Here is an 18,110-nt window from a genome sequence, read left to right as displayed (position 1 = left end):
GTGAGAAGACACAGCAGGTAAAATGTAGAATGTAGATGTGTCTGAAGTAAAGCTGCCCGATGCCATTAGTTAACCTAACTAATTAGTTAGTAAAGCTAATGCCACTCGCCCTTCTGTTTCAGTAGTCCAGGTTTGCTAGAATCTAGCCGCATATGACTCTCGACAGTCACTGAGTTAAACTATTGAGACCAGACTGTATGGCCCAGAAAGTCACAAATATAGGCCATCTGGACCTTTACAGAAATGGGTTATAAGAAAGTACTCAGCAAAGCCTGACCATAGACCTCTTCCCCAAGGACCTTCTATGTTTTCCAAGAGGTCTTGCTGAAGCCTTCCCATACTGATGTCACACACGATCCACACAGGGTTTCTCCTCTAGGCAAAGCCACCCCATCTAAATCCTCATCTCCTTATGATAGGATCTGAGAGTCACTATTGATCAATCACCCCAGAGGAAACTTGTGATTGGATTCTAATCTCTCCCTTTATTTCATGTGTGTTGTAACATGAAAACAGTGCCCTTACATGTATGTAATCAACACCCACACACCAACTTAACGGTGTTTATCCAGGGAGCCCAGAACATTGCATATTAAAGTCTGAGAATGCAGTAGTGGACATGTGTGACGGGTCATCTCTATGACCCTGTTCCTCCTACTTAGTAGATGTCACCATCCACTCTTCCTCCCACTTCTCTTCCTCCTGTCTGGCCAGCTCTCAAGAAGATGGAAAGACAGATTATGTGTTCTGGCCCAAGAGGAGCTAGGATTCCTTACCCATTGATACTGGGTTTGGTGACTTCAAGTCCCTCTTAGGAGGCAGCCTGTTCAAGCTGCACAAAACCGCTTAACAAAACCTCCATCTCCTTTGTCTCATGGGAAAGATCCTGCCACCAGGGGCTCCAATGAGATAAATCCTTGCAAAGTCACACTGCAGAGTGTAAAACCTGCGGTAAATACTGCCCGGGCATGGCTGTGCTCCTGTTCTCTGTGCCAGGATGGAGATGTAGCTCAAGCCCTGTAACTTAGCACAGATTTCAGAAAGTCTATGCAGCCTTTGTTTGCAATCAATATAAATAATGGGGGAAAATAAGAGAGAACATCTCTCTCCAGCCTGATAAAAACATTCTCCATCTTATTCCATGTAGGAAGAAGGCTTCCATCCCATCATTAATTCTTTCAATCTTTGGTGATGGGACAATGATTCCCCTTTATTTCATGTGTGTTATAACATGAACTTACATATATATGTATTATTACATTATATGTATGTATATGTAATATTATATTATATGTAATGTAATATTACATTATATTATATGTAATATTACAATATATATATATATATATAATATGTATGTATATACCTATATACCCACACACCAACTTAATGGTGTTCATCCAGGGAACCCAGGACACTGTATATTAAAGTCTGAGAATGACCCACATATGACCACACCTCTACCCCTGGAAGATGTATATTAAGTTATATGGCCAAAAGGAATTAAAATTAGAGGTGGAATTAAAATAAAAATAGATGGACCATTCAGCCATGGAAGTGTCCTGGATTATCCAGCTGTAGGTCATTAAAATGTCTCTTAAATCAGAAGGAGATGTGGTTCTGGAAGCAGAGAGGGTCAGAAAGCCACAGTACTGCTGCCCTTGACCATGAAAGAGGGATTCTGTAGGTAGGGAGTGTGGCTGCCTTCAAGAAACTGATGGGGTCAGATCCCTCAAGGGTCTCTAGGAGGAATACATTTCTGAAGATATCTTGATTCTAGCCAAGAAGACCCATGTTGCAATTCAACCTACTGAACTCTAAGATAAAGCACTGGGTTGGAGAGTGATTTGTAAAGAGAGCAACAGGCAACAGACACATCTTTCATTCACTTTCCGGCTGCATCCCCATGAAAATGATCTTCAAAGATGCTCATGGGCAAAAGCAATAACAGCCAAGTCAACCTGCTGCAGGTCTCATCACCATGAGCAATAGAGTGGGCTGGCAAATGGCTATATGAGGTTGTGAGGAATGACATCTTCCTAAAACAAAACTAAGAAATGTTGAGCCAGGAGACAGAGTAGACTCTGGCTTTCTCTCCAAGGTGATCCCAGCACCAGAGTTCAAGCTGAGGAAGAACTAACAGAAAGGACAATGTCACACATTCTTCCTCTTGTGGAGCATTGTGAGTGATGGCTAATGAGTGATTCCCATGAAAACTGGACAGTGGAAAATACTTCTTGACCAATGCATTGATGATCCCCCCAGAGGTCAGTGGCCTTTCCTGAAGCCTCCTGGGGTTCCATACTTCAGTCCAGAGGAGGTGGGTACCTACCACAGCCCAGAGGATCCTGACTGGTTGCTGGGACCCTGGAGAATCCTTCCAAGCACCCGAGCTGAGTCCTGGGAGAGGTGACAAAGCTGTCCCCCTGGATGAAGTACAAGAAAGTGTCTGCCGGGAATGTCTTGGAGTCCAGATGAAGCTGGAACTTGCCATTTTGGATCAGATCTGCAAAGCGTCCAAGGAGATCCTGGCCCATGAAAGCCCTTTCTGTAAGACATGGATGAGGCAGAGGTCATCTCACTGTTCCCTGCAAGGCCAGGGAAGATAGTAGGGGTGGGGCTGCCTAGAGCACCCTGGCAGAAAGACACACGGGCACCATGGATTCTCTCAGACATTATGTCAGCGTGGGCTCAGAGAAGGTGAGTGGCTGGCCCAAAGTCACACACATACAAGTCAAACTCTAACCTAAGTCTCAGGTTCTGTGGCACCAAAGTGACCCATCCTGGTACAAGATATGCTTCACCACGATCAGGCCTCAGGGTTCACATCTGCTGGCAGGTTTAGGAATGCTTTCTTTTACGGGGGGGGAGGGGGGCGGGGGAGTTCCCAAGGGATAGTGGATGTGTAAGGGCCACCCACAAGAAAGGTGTGACCTTCTGTTGGGATGCAGCTTTCTGATAAGTTTGGAGAAGGCTATGACTTCCCAAGTAGAAAGTAGAGGCATGTTATGTAAGGTTCTGGGGCAGACCCCTGCATACAGAAAACCTCTAGGCTGCAGCCTGCCACTGGCTGTGGCCTGAAGTCACAGTCATCATCCTCACATTGAAGGTGGGAACAAATATCACATGCTTTTACAATATCAAACACTCCCGAAATATCCAGGTTTTCTCAGAGGAAGGCTAATGGAAACACCTAATCCATAATGCTAGGTAGATTATTGTCAAGGTGACATCATGAATCCAAGAGAATAATAGACTTATAGCCTTCCCCCTGAATTCTACCCCAGTCTTGTAGTGGTTTTTGGGGTGGGGTGTTGTTTTGTTTTGAGAGAATTCTTCTCATAGAACAGAGGTCAAATTCCAGGCACTCTAGGCACCTGGGTGTGGAGCCACTGAATGACAGAGACAGGAGTTATCCCCATGAGACTCTACTTAGAAATGTGTGCGTTATTCCCTATCCTACCAGCAAGCTCAGAAAGAACAGAGCACACACTCATGACAGCCCACACAGAGTTCTCTCTACCCTTTCTTCTTAGATCTTTGTGGTCTCTCTATTCATCTCTAGCATAACCGCCAGGCTTTAAGCAGGGGCAATGGGCTGTGGTGTTTTCTCAGTGGAAGTGGGTGGTATATAAGCTGTAAGGCAGTGAAGACTCCCTCTCTCCACTCAATCTCCCTTCATACTGTGCCTCACCTCGACATTGAAGTCTCTAGCTTCTCTATTGTTAATGATGCTATTTGTCCCTATTGACCAGAACTTTACTGACTTTAATATACTTTTCAAATATATATACTACTTGCTGTTAGCTCTTTGAGACTTTCGTACAGTGTAATTTCATCATACCACCCCAACTCTTTTCCCTAACTCTTCCCAGATCAACCCTACAACCCTACCCACTTCCCCAATTTCATATCTTCTGTTTTTTTTCTAGGAATCTATCAGTTATGTAGTAATTATTACATGTAATTATCTAGTAATCTGTCCAGTTTGTGCTGCCATGTGAGATGTTCCAGCATCTTAAGAGCACTTGCTGTCCTTGCAGAGGACTGGAGTTCAAATCCCAGCATTCACACTGGGTGGCTCACAATTGCCTGTAACTCCAGTTCCAGGGGATCTAACCTTTCTATACTTTTTTTAAACACACAACTAGCTCTTCCCAAGAGCTGGACACAATTCTCCCTATGTCGTTATGAGAAGAGATCACACCTGCCCCAGTTTCCTTGTGGGGAGGAGTCTGAGGCCCGATGAGGCCGCCCACCTTCGTCAGGGCAGCAGCACAGATAAACATACCAATGCTATGCAAATCTGGAAGTGAAGCCACTGAGATGTCCCTAAGCTGTAATTTCCACGTGACGTTCACTCCTAAGCGCTCTGCAGTCAGACACCCCACCTGAACCGAAGAGTTGTTACAGACAGTGCTGGAAAACAGGGTCCCAAATGTCTTCACCTGCATGGAGAGGGACACCTTGATTTAGGGACATATAAGAAGCTGCTGCTATCAAGCATGTGTTAGGAGTCTGACAGAGCTTATGTTACTTCCTGTAGTCTTCTACCACCCTGCTCCTGGGGAGTTGGGTACTGAAAAGCCTCTTCCCCACGTGAGGCTCCCTGAGAATGATGCTAAATTCAGCCCAAGCCCTCGCTGTGGGGAAGGCTGCCACATACCCGGATCTGGCAGAAGCCACGGGTTGCCAGCTCATCTAGTATGAAGACCTGGAAGGCCTGCAGCAAGCCGGAGTAGTCAGCGCTGCACATCTTGCCTGGTGGGAGCAGGAGCTGGAAGTGTGCTCGAGTTTGCATGGTCTGCCACAGCTGAGGCCCTGCAGCCAAGCACAAGAGGTCAGTGGGCTAAGGCGATCGGCCTGCAGGATTCGTTCCCGTGGGTTTTCCTTTGTGCAAGGAGTCCCTCCTCATTTAGCACAAGCACACAAGCATTGATTTTTTTGTACTGATGTCCTAAGGTACCCCATACTTTCTGGCACACTGGTTTAGCTCTGAATCACTTAGCCACCTCAGAGCTGATTCAGCCTCTAAATCGAGGTGCTTCATAGGGATTCTGGCATTCCCCTGGGGAAAATCTCCCATACTGCTTTGCAGATAAACCTCACCATCCCACATGATTCTGCAGACAAGGGGTAGATGTTCTCTGATGCTGTTCAGTGTTCAACCTACAGTGATAATCCTATCATGGACACTCTGGCAGTCAGCTAGAGCCTTGGAATAGAGATCAGTCTCAGGAAATGGGTCTCCACCTCAGATGCTTCCCCAGGAGTGTCAAGTGTAACATTCCAGTTCAAACTGATCTGCTGGGGCTGCTCATACCCTGGTCTTCTCAAATTAGGCTGCCACACTGCTGTATGTGTAGGTCTGTCTTTACTTGAGCTCAGTGGGTTCTCTGGAGCAGCAGAAGAAGTTATACAAGGAAAAGGTCTGCATTTACCCAAGGCTCTGATGCCCATATGGCACAGGTCTTGAACCCCTGTCCTTCCAGGAATTCACCATAGAGGTCAAGATGGATATGAGGAGATGTTAGGCTTCACTATAAGGTGAAGAAGAAGCTCAAAGTACATCACATATAGTCCCTGACTCAGCAGCTGGAGCATCTACCACTGAACATCTGTTTCCAATCCAAGTAACCAGGGGCAACCTGGAATGTTAATTCTCCCATCGAGCATTTGGCTGCAGAGAGCCACCTAGAAAACTAAACTCCAGGAGCCATGGGCATATCTGCTCCTTCTAGAAGCAGTGCTCCATGGGGCCAGCTCTCCAATCCTGGTGCCGCAACTTACCATAAAAAGGCTGTGTTTGAGTGGGAGAAAGGCTCCTCAGCAACAGCCCTGAGAGGGAACAGAGTGCAAGCCAAATGCCCCCTTTGCTACTCACGCTGGCAGGCTCGGGGTGGTGGTGGTGAGACCCAACGCCGACTCTCCAGGCTACAAATCAGTGGCCCTAGCGGGAATGCACTCTGACGGCCCTGGGGGCAGAGCAGCTGGCACTGCTGAACGGTGGTCACCCCTGGGCCAGAGGCTGTCTCACAGAAGACCACTCCATCAGCCACGTCTGACTCAGAGAACGGCAGTGGACACTGTGGGCCTGGGAGCAAGCAGGAAGAGGAGTTATGGGCACCTGCCAGGCTGCAGCCCAGCTCCTGCCTACCTTTCTGTTTCTCTCGATTGCTCCTCAGGCCCCTGCTCATTGTGCCCTGCTCTGCCAGGGCTTGGCCTCCCCTTCTGTGGCCTTCTTCCTTCTATGCCCTCTCTCTGGAAAAGCCCTCCACCTCCCAGTTTCACCAGACAGCAAAACAAAGGTGAGTCTTATAGCAGCATCTCCAGCTACCTTACAGATCCATGAGCCACCACTCCATCCTCTTTACCTCAGGGCTAACAGCCCATGCTGTCCTCCATGTTTCCCACATTAGCAGCTCTGAGCCATTCCAAGCCAGAAGCATGCCATGGTGCCAAGAGACTGGACTCTGCCCTCCCTATGTCTTCCTTGTCTGCACCCATTCCATCAGTGAGACAATAGTCCTCGGTGTGAGCTCTCCAGCACTGTCCACCTTCCTCATGCCCCTCCAGTCTCCACTGCCCAAACTGGTTATGGGATCTTGACGCCTTCTGTGCCTGCTGCCGCTGCCTCCCACTCTCCACGCTCAGCTATGGAACATCCCGTGGGGCTCTGCAGCATGAAGAGGACCAGGCCATGGGTAAAGGGGAAAAGGACAGGGTGCACTCCTCTTCACATCAGTCTCCTGGCTCTGGGATTCTTCCCAAATCGCATCTACTGGACACTATCATTGCTGTAGAGGCAAGGAGAGGGGAGGGTGTAAGGCACCGACTAGTTTCCCCAAGTCACACACTGGTGAGAGACTGGGGCCAGCTCCTGTTTCCTCCCTCTTTTCTCACTAAAAGGCTGCATATTGAATGTGTGTGTATGTCAGGAGCTGTGGTGGTCTGAGTAAGAATGGGATTCCATGTGCTTACAGATTTGAATGCTTGGTCATTGGAGAGTGGCGCTACTTGACAGGGATTTGGAGGTGTGGCTCTGTTGCAGGAAGTGCGTCACCGGGGGTGAGCTTTGGTGTTTCCAATGCTCAAGCCAGACCCAGTGTCTCTCCCTCTCTCACTTTGTGCTGCCTGCCGATCCTGAAGTAGAACTCTCAGCTTCCTCTCCAGCACCAAGTCTGCCTGTGTGTCCCCATGCTTCCCACCATGATGATAACGGACTAAACCTCTGAATGTAAGCAAGTCCCAATTAAATGCCTTTTTTCCCCCCTAAGAGTTGCCATGGTCATGGTGTCTCTTCATAGCAATAGAACTTTGACTAAGTCAGGAGCCTTTCACATGATGACATAAGTTTCACAGTGACTCAGAGAGATGGGGACTATGCTTAGGGCCTGTAACAGGTAAAGGCCCAACTCACGGAGAGAGGGACTTTTCTATCCATAGTTCTACAGCAGGACAAGTCATTCTCACACTGCCCAGAGAAGACTATGGTTCCTAGGAATGTGACCTTGGAGGTAGAAAAAGGCAACTGGTCTCTCAAGAACGTCAGCAAAATGTCAGACATATTTACTAAGTGCACACTGGTAACTGCATCGCTAAGCCATTCATGAGGAGCCTTTACTGGTTTAACCGTGACACTAAGGAGTAGCTGCTTTTAAGAACTCAGTTCCAGAATGGCTCAGGGACAAGTCTGAGGTCCCCAGCAGAAAGTGGCAGAGCTGATATACAAATCCATATTTCTTCTCTCAACCCTGAGATTTTTTTTCATTATGTTCTCTGGCAAGTCAGGAGCAGGAAGCTTTGAAGACTCATTGAGCCTGGGCAACCTCAGGTCTCATGAGATGAAGGTTCCAAGTTAGTTCCACTCTTTGGGTTTGAATGAACAGTGCTTTTTGGGCCCCAATCAAGACCAGGTCCCCAGAGCACTCCAGTATTCACTAGTAACTTGGGGAGTCCCTGGTCCCCATATATAGTCAGTCACTCAGCTTTGACCAACCCCTCCCATTACTGCAGGTATCTGAAGAGGTCACCCTCCATCAAGATACTTCCCAAGTCCTCTGCCCTTCTGTGAGACACAGATGGCCTTGTAGGCCTGGCAAGATCTTTGTCTATCCAAAGATTCGTAGCGCAGCCCCATGGCCCAGGAGGCAGGAGGACACAGTCATCAAGGCTATGGTTGAGCTCTTAGCTTTGTGGCCTTCACCGGCACATTGTTTTCCTTGTTTTTGGTTTGGTTTTGTATTAGACATGGCTTTGCTATCTTTGCCACCCAAGCAGGCTCACAGGCATTGCCTCCATGTCAGACTTTTAAATATACTATAAAATGTAATAATACATTTCAGTAACCTTATATATGCTCATGTGATGTATATCTCAGTACTTTATATTCAAGTAACTTCCTGAATTAAAAATATAAAAATGAACAAGATGGCCCCTCTTTAGATTTTGGAAATGTGAGTCCCCAGAAGGCCCCGCTTTCTTTTTCTTTCTTTCTTTCTTTCTTTCTTTCTTTCTTTCTTTCTTTCTTTCTTTCTTTCTTTCTTTCTTTCTTTCTTTCTCTCTCTCTCTCTCTCTCTCTCTCTCTCTCTCTCTCTCTTTCTTTCTTTCTTTTGTTTTGTTTTTCAAGACAGGGTTTCTCTGTGTAGCTTTGCGTTTTTCCTGGAACTCACTCTGTAGCCCAGGCTGGCCTCGAACTCACAAAGATCTGCCTGCCTCTGCCTCCTGAGTGCTAGGATTAAAGGCATGTGCCACCAATGCCTGGCTGGTCCTGCTTTCAGGATGCTTCTCTTGATTGGGGACCATAGGAAAAGCCAGGCCAGACTCCATTTAACTAGCACAATGGATTCCTGAGGCAGCAGGCTCTTCTATGATTTTTGGAAGTGCGCACCAGTAACCGCAGCACGTCAGTCAACTGTCTTGATATCCTGCCCATTCCTGCTCCAACAGGCCAGCATCTCAGAGACCCCAGCCTAACATAGAATGAGGCTTTCAGCCTACAGTCCCTCCAGCAGCTCAAGACTTACTCTCACAGGCAGGCTGGGTGCCTACCACACGGGTCCCAGGCACTTCCTCTCCATTGTCCAGAACACACCAGCAACTGCCCTGGGCCAAGTCACACTGCACTGGAGAGAAGCCCCCGTCCTGTGCCTTGCAGATTGGGGTGTAGCCAGAGCTGACTTTCCGGGTCAGGGCTCCGCTCTTGAGACCATCACAGAGGCCTGGACCTGTACAGAGGCAAGTGAAGGGAACCATGCTCTGGCTTTGCTCTGAGCTTTGCCATACCCGTCCCTGTTACTCCTTCCATACTAGGCCAGCTGCTTGTAGGGTCCCAGGGGTGTGTGCTCTGTCTCTCCCATTGCCTACCCTGGAGCCCCTCAGAACCCCGGGGGATTTCAAAGATGAGCAACTGAAGAGAAGGGTGATAAGGGTAGAACATGGAGCCATGGGACAGTTGTGCGTCAGCAACCAGATAGAGGCCTGTGAAGCCTTCCAGGAAACTGCTGCAGGCCTCTGAGAATCAGATGAGGAGGACTGGGGAGGGATAGATACCTTCTAGGCAGCTGAGTCACATTGAATGGAGTCTGGGAGAGAGAGAATGGCCTCTCTTTAAGTGCTAACCACTGTCTGTGACAAGATCTTAAGCACAAACAGGTACACACAGAGAGAAATGATAGAGGCCACACAGGAGTCCAATGTGGGAACCTTGTGCTGTGCCAAAAAGTCCAGGGTTGGCCTTGAGAACATGAATAAGCACATGACACAGAGCTGTAGGGCCAGGCAGAGCACACAGTGCCTTAGGGCTGCATGGTCAGTGGCCTCCAAAGTACCAGTGCCCCCATAGGCAGGGACAGATGCTGGCTACTGATACTGGCTAGTGCTTCTCGGTCACAGAGCCCAGCCAGCTCCTGGCCACACTGGCTTTCCTGAGCTCTTTCAAAATGGAAAGAGTGCCTGTTTTACAGAAGAGAACACTGAGGCACGATTGGATCAGGAGCCGTGTCCCGGCTGAGGAGGTGGCAGAGCTGGGAGGGGAAGAGATGGCTACTCACACTGAGCACTGCCGTTTGTGTTTGGTGCCATCCGTTCTCCTGAGGCTGGGTCCACACACCAAGTTCCTGTTCTTGATGTCTGCTGTCTGGCGTACTGTCCTGACTGTGATAAAGCCATGGTCATTTCAGTATATACAAGGATTTGCAGTTAACTTATTGGTGAAAGAAGTCTTGTAAGAATGTCCCTCCCTAAAGAACCTGTGACAGCGTCTCCAAAGAAGGTCTTCCATAAAGGGGCCACTGTCCCATTCAAACTTTATAGTCATGCTCTGAATTATTGGCCACCAAGCAAGGACAAGTTGTGCCATTTGAGAGAAGGGAAAACTGAGTCTTATCATGAGATATGAGGCAGTGGAGCAATGTCCCAGAGCTAGAGAGTAGCAGGACTACACATGCCACACACTGTCCAGAACAAGCCCTATAACTGACTTTTAATCCGGAACGTCAGGGAAGCCTCAAGTGTCTGTAATTAGTAATACAGGTATGGCCCAACAAGCCCTACCTCCTGTTGGAGACCTTCAGACAGGACCTATCAGTGTGGGCTCCTACTTTCCTGTCCTGTCCTAGGTCAGCAGGTTTCCCTTACCTGACACTTCAACTATCTAGGCCTCAGGCCTCTGTTTTCCCACATAAAAAGCTAGGGCACTGGATTAAATGGATCCTCTTCTCTCTCTCTCTCTCTCTCTCTCTCTCTCTCTCTCTCTCTCTCTCTCTCTCTGATTGTGTGTGTGTGTGTGTGTGTGTGTGTGTGTGTATACATGCATGCATACATTTGTGTGTGCATGGAGGTCAAAGAACAACCTCAGCTGTTGTTTCTCAGGTGCCAGGCACCTAATATTTTTAGGCAGGGTTTCTCATTGGTCTGGAACTCACCATGTAGGCTAGGCTAGCTAGCCAGGAACCCGGACATCTGCCCAGCTCTGCCTCCTCAGTACTGGGATTATAGGTAAGGCACTCTGATGTTCAGCTTTTGGGTTCTGGGTTCTGGGGAGTCAGGTCTTGTTGCATGTGAGACAAGCACTTGAAAGACTAAGTCATCTCCCCCAGCCTGTTCCCAGAGCACTTTCACTCCAGGAACTCCTTCAGCAGAAAAGCCTCATCCTACTTCTGCAACTCAAAGCCCTGAGCACAGAGACATAAACTGTCAAAAAGCATCCAGCACTGAGTGTGCCGAGTGTTACACATATTGGCTGTCACTTGCTGGATTTATAGTGAGCTGTGGCTGGTCTGCAGATGAGAGTCACCCACATTTACGAAGCATCTCCAGGAGGCTCACAAACACCTTCATCCCAGGTGAGTCACAGAATCCACAAGCACTCAGAAAGGTGGGGGACTCTGCCACCCTCATCATTCTACACAGAGAAAAAGAGATCAGATGGCATGCCTCTGGCCATCTGGTCAGCCGCCAGGTAAGATTCAAACTCAAGCCAAGTTCTGAGGGAAGTTTATGAGAGAAAGTTAAAATTGTGAATACCAGTCTCAATTCATTGAGATCCGAATTGAGTCTAGCTGTTGGTTAACTACCAGTCCTGGGAGGTGAAGAGAGGCTAGAGATGAGATATCAGTTTGGGTAATGAGGGTCTTAACTGTTGTTTACAGGCATCACAGCTGGCAAGAACCTACACAATCTGTGGACCACCAGCTCCCATGGCAGAATCACCCTTCCTGTCTTCAGAAGCTGCAGCCCCCACATGTCCTTTCTCAGGAGAACAGCCATGCTGGGGATATTGGGCAGACTTGTCTCCAGGGGAAGGTGATTTGTTAGCCAAGGTAAAAGACTAAATCACATTGGCAACTTTCTCTACAAATTAATTAATAAGAGGACCATGCTCATGGAATCTCATAATACCCGTGGCATTGCTCAGCATCACATGTCCCATGAAGGTCTTATACTCCGGTTTCATCTGATTTTCACATAGCTCCTGGGAGAGCAGCAGAGCAGGTAGTGAGGTCACCCACCCTTTTGTAAGGACAGGGGACAGGCATGGGGGTGTGGACCACTTGGTAAGTGAGTGGCTAGATCCTCAACACAAACTCTTTCCCTGGAGGCTTCTATGTCAGTGTTTCAATGAACTGTGAGTTAGACCTGCCTACAGGGGAGCTAGGAGTGACAAGGGGTGACGTCTTTGTCTAAGGTTGGGAACCAGATGACCAAGCACATTGACCTGAACAAGGTGGCTTCAGAAACCATATGATAGTGACCACACTTGTGCTAATCAGTCTTTAAAGTCTTTTGGTGAAGGATTTGACTTGGAGTCTCCAGATAATCCAAGAACTAGATAAGACAAGATTAAAACAAAACACGATTGGGCACAGAGAAGGTAACCAACCTGCCCAAGGGCACACAGCCAGGTCCAGAAGGACAGGACACCCATGACTCCCTGTGAGTTTTATAGTAAGGAGAAGGAACTAGAAATCTAGAAAATCCACCATCAGCCAGAGAAGGCCAATGTCAGTGCCAGTGTCTGTCCTTGTATCCTTCCTGAATCCACAGAAGCTCACCTGTAGGCAGGTGGGGGTGAACAGGTCTCCTGGACCTGGGTTTCTTTGGGGTCCCGCCTGCTTCCATGCAGACAGCAGCCCATTGGCTCGGGATAGCTCACAGCTTGTGGGGCCTATGGGAAAAAGAGGCTGTGAGCAAATGGTTGTAGAGCTAAGGGGAGGCGGGCAGCCCTGGCTAACCCCAGACATCAGACCAGCAGATGTGTGTTCCACAAAGTTAGAACCTCAGGAGAGGCAGGCTGAAGTTCAGGGGCAGAGATACATGCGGGGTTTGTTGGTGGCTTTGAGGGGTCAGGTGGGACATTGATGGCCCAGGGGTGACCCTCAGTGGGAGGCTGGGCTGCAGGAACACATGTGAGGTAGTGATATAACTACAGTAGCTGGAGCTGCCCAGGAGCCAAGGCACAGGGATCAAAGCCAGGCTGTCACCAGTCTTGGATCTTCCTGGTCCATCCCCAGAGAGAGCATCAACAAGGATGGCCCTAAGTCAACATGAGCCCCAGACTTGGGGACATAGAAAAAAAATACATCCAGGGGTCTGAAGGGCTAGATCCTAGAGTCCCGCTCAGTTGCATGACCAAGCCAGCTCCAGCAGCATAGAGGCCATTCTAGAGACCAGATTGAAGAATCTCACTGGCTTTACTTACATTGGGGCATCTGTGAGGAGCGTGCAGTCAGTGAGGCCGGGATGAACTCTCCTCTCCCATCCACACACCAGCACTGTCCTGGAAAAAAGACATAGCCCATAAGCCCCAGAAGCATGCTGGGAACTCTCCCAAGTGTCCTATGAGTAACTTCTCTCTTTTGCATTCACAGTGATGTCAGCAAGGTAGCCTGTCTGGCCCTGGCCCCCCACGCGACACTATGTAAAATCATAAGACTTAGCATCCCACACTCCCAGCAAATGAGCACTTCAACTCGGAGCTGACTGGAGGGCCCTGCTTCCCTTACACAGGGGAGACAGCTGGTAGCAGAGAAGCTAAGGGTTTGTTCTAGTTGTTAAAGAGGGACCAATAATCTAGACCACCTGCCTCCCCCTGTGAGGCTCTTTCCTCTAAATATTTGCTTGCCCTCTCAAAGTCTCCTTACCGGTCCCAGCATGGCACTGCACAGGTTCCCAGCCTCCAAGAACATCGCACTGTGGCACATAGGGCTCTGACCACAGAAGACTGGCAGCTCCATCGGTCTCTCCCTGGGAAGCACGGAGGCTCTGATAGAAATTCAATGCTAGATCCGCAGAAAGAAAAACACAGAATGTGACAGCTGCCCTGTGGGCTCTCTCCTGAGATCAACCTCTGAACACACCCTTGCACCCATACAAGACAGCCTTCTTAAAACCTGAGGAACATTTCAACCTGAAATTTCACTTAGACTCTTCTTGGCCAGCCAGTAGACACTCAGGAGATCGCCTGGTGAAAATAAGCCCTAGACGACATTTGGAAGACTGTCTACAGCTCAGCGTGGCAACCTCATAGAGAGTTGATTAGGCTGGTGGGTGGTTTCATGCCCATGGGATGCACTTTACTCTAGAGAAGAGTCATGGTGTAATAAGATTTTTCTTTGGGCTGCCAGCTCACAAAAAAATAAATAAATAAATAAAATAAAATAAGTAAAAATTTAAAAAAGACTCAGAGACTTCTTATTAATTATGAAAGCTTGGCCTATAGTTTAGGCTTGGTCCTAACTAGCTCTTATAACTTAAAGTAGCCCATTTCTTTCTTTCTCTCTCTCTCTCTCTCTCTCTCTCTCTCTCTCTCTCTCTCTCTCTCTCTCTCTTCTCTTGTACCTAGATTCCTCCTCCTCCTTCCTCTCTCTGCCTGGAAGTCCCACATATACTTCCTGCCTCGCTATTGGCCGTTCAGCTCTTTATTACACCAATCACAGCAATACACCTTCACACAGTGTAAAACATCCCACAACACATGGGCATCCAAAGGTATGTTGTATAGTAGGTGTGTCAACCTTTTGTCATGGACACAACATCATCATCTACAAAGTTCAGTCTCAAGAACTACACAGTTGAGTTACAAAAATAGAATCACAAACGTGTCTCATAATGCTTTGAGTAGGTTTATGGTTTGGTGTGGGGTCACCTTCCTAGTTATCCTGAGACACATGTGACCCACAGAGCTGCAGGTTGGACCTGCCTAGAAAGGATTAACTGAATCCTTTCCATGGCCCTATGAGGTATTATCATCCCATCTGACCAGTGACAAAACAGAGGCAGACAGATAACTGCTTAACCATGGTCTCACAAAAGGACATGGAAGGAAGGCTTTGACCACATGTGATTGACACACCACAGCTCTTCCACGCCTGCACGGCTCCTCTGCTCAGCACTCACCACCATTAAATACATCATACATGTTCTGATCCAGTTTGTGTATGTGTTCCTCTTCTGGGCTCACATTTGAGATCCTCGGTACAGAGATGAATGTTTCTCTTACACAAAGAACAGACCCTGACTCATAATGTACACTCAAGAAACATGCCTTGATCTAGGCATGGTGGTGTACACTGTAATCCCAGCTACTGGCAAAGCAGAGGCAAGAGGATCTCAAGTTGGAGACCAGCCAGAGCTTCAGGGTCAAGGCTCCTCTGGGAAACTTAGTGAGATGCTATCTCAAATTATTTTTAATTAAAAAAAAAAGAACTGGAGGTGTGGCTCAGTGGAAGAGTAATTACCTAGCATATATAAGGTCCTAGTATATATAAGACTAGCAAAAAAGGAACAAATGAAGGAAAAAGAGAGGAGAGAGAGAGAGAGAGAGAGAGAGAGAGAGAGAGAGAGAGAGAGAGAGGATTGAAGTAAATACTGCCATGTATGCATGCATGTATGAGGGGAGGGCCAAAGAGAAGTAGGCAGTGGCCAGAGCCCATGGCCTGGATCTTCCAGATCCTCACCCTAGGTTCCTGCCACTCTTTTACAGAGCTGGGTTTCTCTCCCATCCCTTTTTCCTGTCTGGCCTCTAACCTTTCTACAAATGCAAGAGGCTAGAGTGTGGCTTCTCCTGGGGATCCCAGAGAACTACCACCTCTGATGTAGCTTCTACAGTCTTCTTCATACTAGGGGAGTTCTTCCCAACCTGTTGCATGTCACAAATCATCTTCAAGGCTCCTGGAGGAGATGTCTCAGATATAAAGATAGCAACAACCTGCAGTCAGACACTAAGATCTACATTTGAAGCTGCCTGGTGTTGATTATGGTGCTCTCAAAGCTGACAAGTTTCTATATATCCTGTTGCCATACCTCTTGGCTGTGTGATCAGGGGCAAGTTACTCTACCTCTCTGACCCTGCATTTGCCCATCAGTGGAATGAACTCAGTACTGACTGGGGCAAGTGTGACATCATATTAAAAGAGCTGGTGGTAAGTGACATGCATTGAGTTGACATCCACACACCCTGCCTCATCAGGTTCTAGGCACTACATCCATATTCCACTAACCAAAGGTGCTTTGTGGTCCTCATTCTCTCCTTGTCCTGGGACCTCAGTTCCCAGATTTCAAGGTAAAGCGCAGCTTGGCTACCTCTTTCTAGAGTCTTCCTCTTTATGGACTAAGGCATTCAAAGCCAGAGCATGAGCCTAGCTGGAGAGGAACTTCTCGAGCTTGACTTCTGAAGGAAATGCTGCCCTGCTAAACAGTGACAAATTGTGGCATCAGCAGCTCCTCTGCATTCTGTGCCGATCAAAGAGATCCCAGCTACAGGATTGCCTGAACCATTTCTCTCCCTGAGAACATCAGACTCCGTCTAGGTGCAGGATTTGAAACAACTGTTTTCCTGTTAAAAGCAGAAGCCCCCAGGTTTCTTAGGAAGGTAGACCGTGGACAGAGAAAAAAAGAGCAGCAAGGTGAGTGATGAGCAGGCCATGGGTGAGGAAGGTGGGGAAGGCATGGTTCTTTGGCCTCCAGAGCAGTTGTTTGAGGAGGGGAGGAGATGGGGGAGCAGCAAACAGACTGATCTGCGAGATCCTTCTCTGAGGGTAGAACCAAGCCAGCAGCAGGTGCCATCAGGGGAAGACGGGGACTCCTCAGCTTGCTGCCAGGAATTCACTCTGATATCACATAAATGTTGTCAGAGGGAGGACAGCCCAGAACCCCAGAGACCACTGAGAAAGGATGGGAACTCAGACGAGGCTCAGAGAGAGATGGATCTTAGATCTGTTGATGTGGGGTCAGTGAAAACCCAGTGAGGTCAGACGCTCTCGCCAGAGCAGGCTGCAGGCAGAGGAAGGGACACTGGTTCTCATTTGAACTAGGTCTCAACACTGACTCCAGCTGCTCCATGTTCAGCGGGGAAGGGCCCAGGACACTAACAGTATGGGCTAGACTAAGACTCCTGGCCCAGTTTCCATACTTACCAGATGGGTGAACCAGAGCAAGTGACTAAACCAGGACTCAACCTCCTTGTGTAAAGAATCACAGGTAGTATTATATCTTTGTTCTTTTGAAATATTAACAGTATTAACACAATGAGCCAATCATGTTCCTTTCATTCAAGTGCCTGGTCATGGGCTAGGTTTAAACACTGTGTGGCTGTTGCTAGGCCAGAGGACTGTGTACCTCTCTCACGTTCAGAGATGACACAAACCTTTGGGACCTGCTCTCATAATTCCCTGAGCTCACACGAACAATGGGTCCTCAGTAAAGAGGGCCATGTCCCTTCTCCCTCCCTGTAGCCTTGGAAATGAAAAGCAACTTTAAGATAGGCCAAGGGTTGAGCACACGTGGGCCTTTTAACAAGATTGTGGTTTTATGAGGGCTGTGGGTGCCATCTGAGGTACACAATGTGAAGCCCCACAGGGTCTCTGCTGAAGGATCATGCATCCTTTAGGAAACACTTTGGCTAGGGTCACAGAACCACCCTGCCTTTCCAGGAACCTGGCAGCCCAAGTTAAGTCCAGGAGAGTCAGATGCAAGCTCTTGCTCGCCCCCACCCCAAAGAGATGGAGTGAGAACCTTCTGCGCAACACTCACTGGACTGAGCAGCCAAACGAATGGATTGTTCACTCCCGCGTAGAAACTTCTCAGAGAAAGCCTCCCGGGATGGGTAGAGAGGAGGAAGGCCAAGCTCCTCACTGGTCAGCTGGATTCCCTTGGCCACTAAAAAACTCTCTCCCAGAGGAAATGAGGAACCATTGGAGGCTGAGACAATCTCTTCCGTTTCCTTAATGAACTTCAGGGCGCGAAGTTTCACTTCCTCACAGGGGCCGGGACCTAGGGCAAAGCAAAGAGCACAGGCAAATTCAGTCACCAAGCCCAGCTCCCTTTGCCTTGTCTTCTTGACCTCAATAATCAGCATTCACGGAGGAAGCTGCAGGAGATTGGTGACAGGCGATGTTCACACCATGCCAGGCTCGCACCAAGTACATTCACAGAATTCTAATTTAATCTGGGTACCAGTCTAAGAAGGTTCTTGCTCCCAGGTGTCCAAGTTTCATTTCTGATGCTGTCCTGTCCTCATCCAAGAGCAATATAGGGAAGAAATTAATTTATTTGGCTTACAATTCTGGCCCCAGGCCACCATTGAAACAGACACTCAACAGGAACATGAA

The 18,110-nt window shown here is 48.2% G+C and overlaps 1 protein-coding gene across 1 annotated transcript in view; it reads right to left on the bottom strand.

Moving 5' to 3' along the window:
* The window catches only part of Tg (thyroglobulin), a 186,485-nt gene that overhangs the window by 149,112 nt on the left and 19,263 nt on the right, over positions 1 to 18,110 (bottom strand). The window contains exons 11-20 of the mRNA XM_076556000.1: positions 17,533 to 17,772; positions 13,644 to 13,781; positions 13,202 to 13,279; positions 12,555 to 12,667; positions 10,053 to 10,155; positions 9,027 to 9,227; positions 5,885 to 6,094; positions 4,667 to 4,821; positions 4,292 to 4,448; positions 2,333 to 2,548 (exon numbers count right to left, since the gene is read on the bottom strand). Coding sequence (XP_076412115.1) covers positions 2,333 to 2,548; positions 4,292 to 4,448; positions 4,667 to 4,821; positions 5,885 to 6,094; positions 9,027 to 9,227; positions 10,053 to 10,155; positions 12,555 to 12,667; positions 13,202 to 13,279; positions 13,644 to 13,781; positions 17,533 to 17,772 — 1,611 coding nt within the window. The remainder of the gene's footprint in view (positions 1 to 2,332; positions 2,549 to 4,291; positions 4,449 to 4,666; positions 4,822 to 5,884; positions 6,095 to 9,026; positions 9,228 to 10,052; positions 10,156 to 12,554; positions 12,668 to 13,201; positions 13,280 to 13,643; positions 13,782 to 17,532; positions 17,773 to 18,110) is intronic.

The sequence above is a fragment of the Peromyscus maniculatus genome, chromosome 20 (genome assembly GCF_049852395.1).
Source record: "Peromyscus maniculatus bairdii isolate BWxNUB_F1_BW_parent chromosome 20, HU_Pman_BW_mat_3.1, whole genome shotgun sequence".
Taxonomy (NCBI): Eukaryota; Metazoa; Chordata; class Mammalia; order Rodentia; family Cricetidae; genus Peromyscus; species Peromyscus maniculatus.
This window is presented reverse-complemented; position numbering and strand designations above follow the sequence as displayed.